The 13,351-nt window shown below is 35.4% G+C and overlaps 1 protein-coding gene across 2 annotated transcripts in view; it reads right to left on the reverse strand.

Moving 5' to 3' along the window:
• Positions 1-7,110: 7,110 nt before the first annotated feature.
• The window catches only part of SESTD1 (SEC14 and spectrin domain containing 1), a 91,640-nt gene continuing 85,399 nt past the window's right edge, over positions 7,111-13,351 (reverse strand). For both annotated transcript variants that reach the window (XM_074338707.2, XM_074338702.2), the window contains 2 exons: positions 10,135-10,256; positions 7,111-7,827 (listed from right to left, as the gene is read on the reverse strand). In XM_074338707.2, coding sequence (XP_074194808.2) covers positions 7,698-7,827; positions 10,135-10,256 — 252 coding nt within the window. In that variant the 3' untranslated portion in view covers positions 7,111-7,697. The remainder of the gene's footprint in view (positions 7,828-10,134; positions 10,257-13,351) is intronic.

A 13,351-nucleotide genomic window follows, 5' to 3' on the forward strand; every position in this document is an offset into this window, starting at 1 on the left:
AAGATTGGATAAACCATACATAAGTATGTTTGAACATGAGCACTGGAAACATAAATGATTATAATTTTACAAGCTTAAACAGGTAAGTGCTGTATGTAATAAAACAGGCGGGAAGAGTAAAACACAGTGGATAAAAGTCACTAGGGTGTGAAATAACTACAGCTGGGTGGTACTGAATGAAAAGACAACACTGAAAATATTATTTGTAAATGCTACAACGTCCTGCAGAAACATAGCTATCCCCTATGCACAACTGTGAGGTAGAATTCTTCCCACCCAGTTTTCTGGTTTCTTGACCACTATTTGGGGCAATTCCCCATTCAGATGGTTGTCTCTCACATTGTTGTACCTGACTAATGTTTTACTACCTTTCTGTGTTTGACTACCTTTCTGCCCCCATTACAGAGTATTTTCTGTGAAATTATCAGTCTTACTTTACCTACTGAAAATGGGTGGCAAAAGTTAGTAACATAAAAAAATCAGTGCTGTTTCATCTAGTTAATGTATCATACTTGGGCAAGTGCTTTAATCTTTCAAAGAGTGAAACTAATGCTCAAATTTCAAGTACAGGAAACCCTTGGAAAGTTGTTTTGGGCAGACAGGTATTTGCTTCCCTTAAATAACACCAACTGCCAACTGTGAACAATGTCATTTCTATACCAAATCCACGTCTAATATTTCAAATATGGATCATAAAAATAGCTTACACCTTTCTACACATACAAAATAGAGTGAAAAATCTAAGACACCATACAAAGGAAATGGTATGGCAGTTTCTTTTAAAACTACTCTATGACACAAATATTCTAATCCTAGGTATTCACTCAACAGAAATGAAAGCCTATGTTCACGTAAGCTTACATTAACAATAGTCAGCAGCTTTATTTATAATTGCCAATACTGGAAAACAGCCCAGGTAGTCATAAATAGGAAAACGGATAAACTGCACTCTAGTCATACAATGGAATACTACTCATCATTAAAAAGGAATGAACTGCTAATATACCCAACATGGATAAACCTCCAAAATATGGTACTTCTAGAAAGAGTACATGCTGTGTGACTCTATTTACACAGATCTAGAACAGACAAATCTGATTTATAATATTAAAAAAAAGGACAGTGGTTGCCTTTGGGGGTGAGGTGGGGACAAGAAGGGCCATGTGGCAGTTTTGTAACAACCTTTACATTTTGATAGCACTGTATGCATTTGTCAAAACTCAATGGATGCACACTTAAGATTTTTGTAGTTCACTGTATAATTTTATATTAAAAGTATACGCGAATATTGAACTCTATAATGATACGTTTAAGTATTTAGTATGAAGAGTACAAATGTCTGCAATTTAAAATGTATCAAAAATAATCTGATTTGATGACTTGATGGATAGCTAGCTATGTGATAATGCAAACATAGTTAAATGCTAACTAGCATCTGGGTGGTGAGTACACTGTAAAATTCTAACTCTCATATGTTTGAAAATTTTTATAATGAACTGTTGGGGAAAAATTCCAGGGTGCAACACTTACCAAATAATGCTGCTGAGAATTTCATTATTGATCCCATGGCAACATAATCATCAAATTCTTCCAAACAGTGTCATTTTACAAACTTAAAAGCTTGTGAAAGGGCATTCCTGAGTGTGAGAAGAGCAATCATTTCTCAAATCTACGCTGGCTCAACAATCACACCTTTAAAAAAATGCAATACATATATTGATCATATATTTTGAGCAAATCTGTTGGCTGTGTAGACTAACATAAGAGCTAAGATGAAGAAACCTTAAGAGAAAAACAAGCATAGAAATTTTTACTCTGATTTCTAAACTAAGAAAGAACCAGGGAAACTATCAATAAAAAAAGATGTACAGACCCAAAACATGAGCCTTGATCACAGAGAACAGGCCCTGACGTTGACAGAAAGGACATCTGAATATTACGTCTCGATGAGGGACACATTTGGGGACACCCTAAACAGATGGTATTTCACGTGTAAATACTTCTAAGGTGACTCTTTGAAATTCACTAGGAATGGCTTCAGACTTCAATAGACCTGTCAAAAATAGTTTTTCACATGCCTAAAAATCTGTTAGTAACACTGCTCTTACCTAGCAGTTAGTAACTATTTTTAATTATCTGCTAAGAATTCCTGTTCTCATTATATAGGTATTATATACACATTGCACCCTGAGTTCTCTAACAATACTAATTTTGATTATTTAAAAATTTACTCACTGCTCTCAAAATATTTAGTTCTGGTTTTGCTTTGTCTCTTTCTTGTTCCAGTACGGGCTCTGCTTTTTCTTGAAGCACATGGAGTAGGGTTGCCAAGTTTCAAAGTCTGCTTTAAAACATCAGTCAGGTTGCACAACATCCTATTTATGAGCCTTTTTCAGTCTTACACATCCCTTTATTTATGCTATCTCACAGCACATCCTTAGTTCTATCAATTTCTATCATAAGACCAGTCTTCTGTTATTATCACTGCCCAAGTTTACCAAGATTGCTCTTCTCTAACCATAACAGCACTAAGGGTCCTCTCAAGTCATTGTGTCTTTAACCTCATCATTGGGATACTTTGTAAGTATCTTAACAGATTTGTGCTCTTGTTGTTTCTACAGGTTGGTGCTAAGATCCACTCTGAGTATGATTTCCTTTTACTTACTTTCTTAATTACTTACATATAAATGGAATTGTGTCATGTTCTGCCCACCTCAGAGTAGATGATACTCCTCACTTGTCTTCTATTTTGCTGGTCTATCATCCTGCCATAAAAAAAGTTAACTGGTACCATTTAAAAGTCTTATTTATTGATGACCTCATCAACTCGACCCTATGTATGTAGGGGAAACAGAGCTTAGGGATGTGAGCATAAACAATGTGCTATTTCCCTCACAACCCCATGCTTGTCATCTGAGACAAGAGCAAGATTAAGGAATGTTCCGTTTTCTATTCTGAAAAGATAATTATAGTAATAATACCTTTCATTTTGGATATTTTAGTTTTCAGTACATTTTAAACCACGATTGTATTTCATTCTTGACATTATTTGGTATGATCTATTTTAGAGAAGTTTAGTGATTTTCCCCCAAGGTCAGTAAATGGCAAAGCCAGATTTTGAAGTAACGTATTCAAAATCCAAACTCTTTCCGTTATATTCACTACTTATTATTTTAGCTTTTATGAGCTTTCCTCTACTATTTTGGTCATTATTTATGCTTCTTAGATAGAATTTCCAGTAGCATATACTGAAGTCAAATGATGTCGGATGTTGAATCTGTATTTCATTTTCCCTCATCAAGGTATTGGTTGCCCTACATACTAGAAGAGTATTTTCCACTCCAACTGAAGTTTTCTGTTTTGGGAACTGAAAGTTAACACTGGTAAGTTTGCTAATTAGGTTAACTGGTCAGCTATGTCCCAGCCCATCTTTTTAATCCTAGAGAAATTTTCCTTAAGGGGTTTAAGCAAATATACCCGTCATGCAAATCTTGTCATTGATGATATTTACTGACGTTAGTTTCCTATACCATTTTTAATAGGCTCAAGATGTGGAGAACTTTAGCAACCATATATGTTTAGTTTTTAGGAATTTTTATTTCATTATAGTCCTGTGAGGATGGGAAAAGTACAGTAATAATAATAGTACAATGTAGTAGAGAACTCTGTGTTCTTCCTCCAAAAGTATACAGTGAGATACGATCAGCCAATCTCACAGCCACGCCATTGGTTACAATGAGTTTGGATCAGAGTCTATAGTGCCATGGTCTCCCGGGCACTATAAGAAAAGCAACTGTCATGTTCATATTAAGCAGTGTGCCACCAACTATAACAAACTAAATAGTACATTTAGTGTCACCTGATGGCATAATGAAACAAACACCTTAATACTACATAACATTTGTGAGCACTGGCCAATTTAAATGCCTATAAATGAAATATCCAATCTCCTACACAGCAAAGAAGTCTGGACTTGCCATCAACATTCTACCTGGCAAACTGAAGTTTCATCGTCATCACCAATGAGTCACTCTAGCAGAATAAGGTCACCAACAATAAGGACTCAGAATAAAGCCCATGTTATCTGAAATGAAGTCATCATCTTTGCTTTCTAACTGCTGGGTTAGACATGTGTTAATAGATGCCCAAACTGCAGATATATATTGAATTATATAGGAGCAAATACATGATAATAAGGGGAAAAAAATCTCTCAAACCAGAAAACAAAACTAGCCCAATTAACACTTCAATAAGTCCCTGAGATGGGCTAAAGCAATGTGGAAAGTTGTGGCATATACCAATAAGAAATGATGGTTCTTTCTCCATTTGTCAGCCAACGTTAACTTACTATGTACAAAAAGCTTCTTGTGATTTCAAAGACTGCAGTCACATCCTTTACATGTACTCTAAATGAACCATGACCCTATAAAAAAATCACGTTAGGGCATTGCTGAGCTATCGTTTATAATTGTATGTGTATATTCTGATACATATTAGCAGCAAATTTTCAAATTAACAGCAACAATATTTATGTTAAAAGTGTATTCAGGGGCCGGCCCGGTGGCTCAGGCAGTTGGAGCTCCGTGCTCCTAACTCCAAAGGCTGCCGGTTCGATTCCCACATGGGCCAGTGGGCTCTCAACCACAAGGTTGCCAGTTCAACTCCCGCAAGGGATGGTGGGCTGTGCCCCCTGCAACTAAAATTGAACACAGCACCTTGAGCTGAGCTGCTGCTGAGCTCCCAGATGGCTCAATTGGTTGGAATGCGTCCTCTCAACCAAAAGGTTGCCAGTTCAACTCCTCGAGTCCCACAAGGGATGGTGGGGAGCACCCCCGGCAACTAAAATTGAACACAGCACCTTGAGCTGAGCTGCTGCTGAGCTCCCAGATGGCTCAATTGGTTGGAATGCGTCCTCTCAACCACAAGGTTGCTGGTTCAACTCCTGCAAGGGATGGTGGGCTGTGCCCCCTGCAACTAGAAAACGGCAACTGGACCTGGAGCTGAGCTGCGCCCTCCACAACTAAGACTGAAAGGACAACAACTTGAAGCTGAACGGCACCCTCCACAACTAAGATTGAAAGGACAACTTGACTTGGAAAAACAGCCTGAAGTACACATTGTTCCCCCAATAAAGTCCTGTTCCCCTTCCCCAATAAAATCTTAAAAAAAAAAAAAAGTGTATTCCGCTTCCTCTGAAATACTCGTTACAAATAACATTTCCAGATATTGCCTTATTCTACTTTTGCGTAGGCAGGATAGCTTAAGGCATATAAAAACTAACTCATTTGATAACTAGGTGAGCTGATGATAGAATTAAGAGCCTCATTACTTACAACCCAGTCCCTTTCTAGCAAAATCTGAATAAAAACATTCTAACTACTCTGACAGTAGAAGAGAGACTGAGTATAACTAAATGTCTACTACATTAGCTAATATCGAAGTATCTAAAATACCAAATGACTTCCTTATGAATAGATTCACCCATCAGTCAGTCCTAACTTTAGGAAATATATTAAAAACTCACCTCAGACTACAATGTAAGGGGAGTTATTATTAATGCCTACAAAGGACCATTCACATACAGGGGAACTGAGCCACTATTACACAAGAGCAAAGGTTTAGGAACAGAAGTTCCACGGATAGCTTCCCTCAAAAGAGGTTGTAGTATATCAGGTATAGAAATAAACTGTAGTAGCATGTGGTTAGCACCAGCATGAAGACTGAAATGGAGAATCACAACAGTTTATACTCATAGAAGTTAAGCCCTAAAAGATGGAGAGGATTGCCAAATATAGAAAGAACTTCCTGGATGTTCTCCAAAGCAGTGGCAGCACAAAACAAGATGGAGCATTTGAATGTTGCCCTCAGATTTTACGGCATGTTTGACTAGAAAAAAAGGCTGCACTTTTAGCCAAAAGTACTCCAAGAGGAGAACGGTGAAAAATATGACAAACAACTTCATCTAGGTTGAAATGTCCAGTAGGTATTTGAAAGTATAGGTTTAGAACTTTGGACCAGATATGTAACATAGGACATTGAGATGAAATAGAAACCCTACGGATGAGATTCTGAAGCACTCTGAAAGTACCGTTTTTTAGATATATTTTAAGATTGATGTGACTGTACTCACACTTATGGCAGATGACAACATCTTCAAGGGAGGAGACACTGTCTACGAAATGTTGCTCAATGGTGTAAAATGTTGCAGAAACAGAGAAGGACAAGGGATGCAGACTGAGAAAAAAATCATTCCAGTCAGTAACTGGGAGCCCACTGAGAACAGTTTCGCTGCAGCGCTGTATAAAACCAGACTGCAAGGTGCTGAGCACTGAGCAACGAGGATGCAGGAAAAATAGATATAGGGTACTTCAAGAAGTCTGGAAGTGAAGAAGGCGAGAGAAATCAGCAGGTTCAGAGGGAGTGTTTTACATTGGAGGATATACGAGCATGTTTGAAGATGACAAAAAACATACAATTCTCTGCATAATTTTGTTGATCACAGACTAAAAAATTATTTTTAATCTTTTTCAAAAACATTTTCTGAAATAAAAATTAACATAAAAATTAATTTATACATATTTCACCATTTAAACAATATAAACTTAAAAGTACTAGCATTTTACAAATTTTATTTCTAAAAGAGTTGTACAGTTTTTGTTATTAGACTACTTCAGAATTTTGCTTCTAGTCAATCATAAGAAATTAAATTTCATTAACAATTACTACTTTAGTTCCAGAAAGATTACTCTGATATAAAGGATTATACTTAATTATGTATGCATTTTTCCCCAGCTCCCCTCCTCCAAAGACAAAGTATATTTAGGGTAGTTAATAATTTGGATAATATTTTTCAAGTTGAAGAAGAGAAAAATTAGAGATAGTATTCCATTATTCCTAAGTTCTTAAAGATCTAAATTGCTCTTCACAATTATTTTTTTCGTAATAAAACATGCTTATTCATTATATACACATGCTTACATATGAATTTCCTGGCTAAAACACATACAACCAAGTTGAAAAAACAAATATTAAACCATCCTCATAATCCGAAGAATGCCCTTTTTAATAAGGCACTCATGTGTGGAAATAGGATATAACCACCAAATTAAATAAGACGTTTAAAAGAAGCCTTTTATTAAGCACAAACAACTTTTAATACATTATCAATACAAATAGGAAAATTTCAATGAATATGATATATCAAAAATCTGAAGATTTTCTTCATACTGACACAATAAAAGTAATCAATTTTGAAGAAAAATTACAAAGTAAAATTCTGAGGATATCACTGTTTGCTAATAACCATTTACCTATAGTCTAAATTTACTACATCACCTGGGGAGGAAGGGCAACCATTTTTTTATAGAGAGAATTCCTAAACTCTTATTAGCACCATTCAAAGCTTATTATCAGTTGTTCATCTATAAACTGACAGGTCAGGTAAAGCTTTAAAGCAAGGTTTCAGTGCAATGTTTACTGTTCCTTTAAGATACTTGGAGTTTATGGTCTCAAAGCATGTTAAATAATTATGCCTTGGTAGTTGCAAGGTGTTAACACGTGGAGAAAAATGTGTAATGAAAAGAAATGAGGTTTATCTTGGCTGTGAAATGTATCTTAATGCATAGTAGCTAATGTTGTAGAATGCCGACGACATGCGGGGTTACTATGAACGCAGATCTGTGGGGAGCTGGTAGCTATTAGCTCTCTGTGGTCATCATTTCGGGATGTCTCAGGTGCTGCCTTTTGAGACTAACTAATTTCATCCTGTCTCTGATGTGTTCTGCAGTAGAAGCCATGTCACTTGGACTCCCAAAATACTGTTCAGTTCTAAAAATCAAAACAAACAGAAAAACCCCAGTCAGATTAATACAAATACACTGACCACAGCGAGTGCAAAGGAAGGAAAAATTATCATAAAAATTATCTCAGTGAACTGGCATTAGTTCATTTGCAGACCATACCGTGTATCTTTGAATAGTAATTCAGTAGGAGAAAACTCTTTTTTTAAATGGCATAAAATATATTAAAATTTGTTGAGAAAAATATATTAGTAGTATAAATGTCATATCATGTGTACTTATGATAATCTAATAAACCAACAACATAATCAAGCTATGCAACAATAAATGGAAACAATGAGACACTGGAGATATTCTATTTTTCAGTTTTGGGTCCATACAAATATAAAATTCGTATGTGTACTTCAGGGCAAAGGGCTATGTACACCAATTGTTTAATGTCTCTGGAAAGTAAAATATCCATTTAATGTCAGGATATCATTTGGAATACCTTCAATAGATAAAACCATTTAACTTTATCCTACCTGCAAAGATACTGTATTCAGTATCTTTAAAGTCAAAGAATCTTTTACACGTAGAAGAGTTTCTGAAGATTATCTGGTAAGCTCTTCATTTTTTAGATCAGAAAACTAAGTTCTAGAAAATGAAATGACTTAACGAAGATCATACAGTGGAAAAACCAAAAGCTGAATCCAGAAAGAACATCCATTTTTTTTCCCCCAGGAAAATGTTACAAAAGATAAATCTGAATAATTTTACTGACAAACAAACTTTACATGTCATAAACACATTATCATATAAAATGGAATAAAATAACGCTAAATACTAAAGGTCGTAGTTATGAAATTTGAATATACAGCACTAACTTACTCTTTTATCTTAAAAAAACGAGGAGATGACACACAGACTATTTGTGGGACACAGGAGGAGAAGCTCAAGAAAAATATCAGGGACAGCTGTTACTAAGCTAACCTGAGCAGAATGGGAGACTGACAACTGGCTATGAAACACAGAAATAGGGGTGAGGGGTGTTCTGGAATGGAATGATCAGAAGCACCCCTCTACGATTGTTACTAGCTGTTCATAAATTTTGAGATTTATTCTCTTTGATACATTGCAGATGTATAACATGACTTAAGTCTACTTCTGATTGTTCTAGTTTAGGTATGACTAGAGATTACATACTAGACTATGAATAATATTCTATGAAGGGAGGAATAAAATTGTATCTTCTCAATGTCAATTCCAAATAATCATTTGATGTTCATGACACAGTAGTAGTTGCACTTACTACGTGTCAGATTTGTTTTAAGTAGTTTATATACATTTAGCTCATATAATTCCCCTGCCCGATAATCTGAGGAGGTATGAATATATCCTTATTTTCAGATGAGGAAACTGAGGCACAGGAAAGGTTAAGTGGCTTGCCTAAGGTATCACAGCTAGTTAAGTGGTGGAGCTGAGGTTTTAAACCCAAAATATCTGGTTAGAGTCCACAATCCTAATCATTATACTATATTAAAGTGAAAGAGAGATGTATTCAATAATTTGGGTTCTCTATTGTTTGAATTCAATATCCTCTGGATTACCTGTAAATTATTTTCACTGAGATCTAGAGATCCTCAGGGAAAAAGCTCCTTCTGATTCATTTACTGGCCCATTTATTTGCATGAGATCATTTCATATTTTTATTATATCTTTGACTATTTGAAATAGAAAGAAACATGGGAATCAGAACCCATCATTTTACAAATGAAAGAATTAGGACTCCACATAGCATAATGAAAAATGGGTTTGGAGCCAGACAGACCTGGGACTGTATCCTAATTCCACATAGAAGCTGTGAAATCCTGAGCACCTTACTTAATCTTTCTGAGCCTCAGTTTCTGCATCTGTAAATCAGAAACGATCTGACTGGCCTGGCACTATTTGGAAAAAGGTAATGAAGGTGAACTGTGTAACCTGGTGCTTGACACACACTGAGCTCCCTGAATATCAGTCCCCTTGCCTTCCCTGAATGATGCCCTACGTCACCCTCCTTCCTTCTCATCATAGCCAAGGCTAGAATCTAGGATATCAACCTAGTCAGTGATCTTTCTTCTACGAGGAGTCAAGAAGCAACACATTTGATGTAGCAAGCAAGTATCAACTGCTACTGTTGCTAAGAACCAAGTCTGCATTTCTTTTCATTTTAAACCAATTTACTGTAGGAACTGAAAATGTGGACCAAAGATAATTGACCTGGCTTTTTTTAAAAAAAGATTTTCCTCTTTTGATGATTTCACTTTAAGACCTTGCTGATAAAAAGACTAAATTAGGAAAACATGCACCATACCCATCAGGATAAACTACAGGAACAGTTAATCTATCCAAAAGTGATTTCCCAACTGCTTCAATTTCGTCAAATTGCTCCTCATCATTAATAGCTTCAGGCTCTTCCGGACACTGTTGCAAAATCTGCAACAAACAAAAGGGCAACGTCAATCAAGAGACATAGAAAGGGAATCAAGCTCATGCAAACTTAGCAGATTGAAGGCGTTTTTATTTTATTCTTACTATCTTCATGTACACCACTGTACATGATTGCTTATTGGCAAAACTGACTCAAGAAATTCAAACAAAATGATATATATAATCCCTACCAATGATATATAATTTGAGTATGAAAAGGTCTATAGTGATTTCAGTAACAAAATAATACTAGACAACTCTTTGGAAAGTAAGCTCAAACTATGCTTAAGAAGTATTCTTTTACTTATTAAGTAACTATTTATTGAACACTTACTATATGTTTATTTAGCAGGTTATGATGTGAACGAGATACAGATTTTGACGTCTAGGAGCTCATAGATTTCAAAAATGAAAAACACACAAATATAACACAACATATACTCAAAGTACAAACACATAATTGATGTGATGACCTAGCTACACAGTTTATAGCTATTTTAAAAACTGATCAACTGACTTAACTGATTAAGCTGATAAGGTTATAATTCAAATACAGGAAGTTCTACAGCCCTTGATAATTTTCCCCCCCTCAACTATTACCATTTACATTTAACTACAAGAAAAAACTGCAAAATTTGGGGAAGAAAAAGAAAACAAAGTGTTTATTTTTGCAACTTTTTCTGCATTGTCTTTTCCTTAATCCAATTATGTTTATTTCAGTATTACTCGTAAAGAACATCTTTATATTCTAAAATTCCATATTCAATTTAACTATTTGCAAATCATATGATATAATTTATTTATAGTTGTTATATTTATGTTTACTGGTATAAAATAGAACACAGTCAAGGGGAAAATATCTGATAATAGAAGGCTTTACATAGGTTTGCACAACAAAATAACCTTAAATCAAGTTTATTATAAGTATGATAAAGGCCATGTGGTAGAAAAATAGAAATGTTAATTTTCCATTAAAAACAACCAACCATATTCAATTTTATATGATCTTTTTTTTTTTAAATTAAATTTACTGGGGTGACAATGGTTAGTAAAATTACATGGGTTTCAGTATACAATTCTGTAATACATCATCTATATATCACATTGTGTGCTCACCACCCAGAGTCAGTTCTCCTCCATCACCATATATTTTACTGCTTTAACAGTCTTCTACCACCTCCATCCCCCCTTGCCCTCTGGTAACCACTAAACTGTTGTCTGTGTCTATGAGTTTTTGTTTCTTTGTTTTGTTCCTCTGTTGCTTTCAGTTTTAGATCTCACATGAGTGAAGTCATATGGTTCTCGACTTTTTCTGTCTGACTTATTTTGCTTAGCATAATGATCTCAAGATCCATCCATGTTGTCGCAAATCACACTCCATGACTTCAGCTTGTACTACAGAGCAACAATTATCAAAACAGTATGGTACTGGCAGAAAAATAGACACACAGACCAATGGAATAGAACTGAAAACCCAGAAATAAACCCAGATAAATATCGACAGACAATTTTTGACAAAGGAGTCAAAACTATACAATGGAGAAAAGAAAGTCTCTTCAATAAATGATGCTGGGAAAATTGGAAAGCCAGACACAAAAAGAATGAAACTAGACTGCTATCTGTCACCATGTACCAAAATTAACTCAAATGAATCAAAGACCTAAACATAAGACCTGAAACAATAAACTGCATAGAAGAAAACAAAGGTACTAAATTTATGGACCTTGGTTTCAAAGAGGATTTTATGAATTTGACCTCAAAGGCTAAAAAAGGAAGTAAAAGCTAAAATAAATGAATGGGACTATAACATACTAAAAAGCTTCTGCACAGCAAAAGAAACCATCAACAAAACAAAGAGGCAACCAACCGAATGGAAGAAGGTATTTGCAAACAACATCTCCGATTAGGGGTTAATATCCAAAATATATAAGGAACTCATACAACTCAACAACGAAAAGACAAACAATCCAATTAAAAAATGGCAGAGGACATGCACAGAAACTTCTCCCAAGAAGACATACAAACGGCCAACAGATACATGAAAAAATGTTCAACTTCACTGGTTATTAGAGAAATACAAATCAAAACCACAATGAAATACGACCTCACACTTGTTAAAATGGCTATTAGCAACAAGACAAATAATAACAAGTATTAGAGAGGCTGTGGAGAAAAAGGAACCCTCATACACTATTGGTGGGAATGCAGACTGGTTTAGCCGCTATGGAAAACAGTACGGAGGTTCCTCAAAAAATTAAGAATAGAACCACCATATGACCCAGCGATCCCTCTCCTGGGTATCTATCAAAACAGTATGAAAACATTTATCTGTAAAGATATATGTACTCCTATGTTCATTGCAGCATTATTTACAGTGGCCAAGACATGGAAACAACCAAAGTGTCTTTTAATAGATGACTGGATAAAGAAGTTGTGGTACATATACACAATGGAATACTACTCTGCCATAAGAAAAAATGAAATATTGCCATTTGCAACAAAACTCTTATATGATCTCTTAAAGATGTTTAGATTTTAAAATATCCTTGCAGATACCTTTAAAAATTTTTCAGTGGTGTTAGAAATAGGGCCAGCGGTCAACCTTGGACGGGAGAGAGAGCTGAAGTAATGTGACTGTGAAAGGGACAGGGGGAGCTCCTGGGGTGCTGGTAACACTCTGTGTTTGAATAGTGCCCTGATTACACAGGTGAGTTTGCTTTGTGAAAATTAAGCAGAAGGTTTATGATCTGTGTACTATGTTAGTATTATACTTTAATAAATATTTTTCATTAAAATATCAGTGGGTGAACAAGTTAAGCCATGCTGCTTGCTTCATTCATTGTCATTAGGTCCATTTGAAACTAAAACACTGACCTATAGAGTTCAGTGACAAGCTCAGAAAGAGTTAACTACCGTATTTCCCCGAAAATAAGACCTACCCCGAAAACAAGCCCCAGTTAAGATGTCAGCCAGACAGACGCATTTAGTACCGTTTCCCTGAAAATAAGACCTAACCAGATAATCAGCTCTAATGTGTCTTTTGGAGCAACAATTAATACAAGACCCGGTCTTATATTATATAAGACCTGGCCTTATAGTAT

Source organism: Rhinolophus sinicus, chromosome 17, assembly GCF_057876585.1.
Source record: "Rhinolophus sinicus isolate RSI-liver-muscle chromosome 17, RSI-T2T, whole genome shotgun sequence".
Classification (NCBI taxonomy): Eukaryota; Metazoa; Chordata; class Mammalia; order Chiroptera; family Rhinolophidae; genus Rhinolophus; species Rhinolophus sinicus.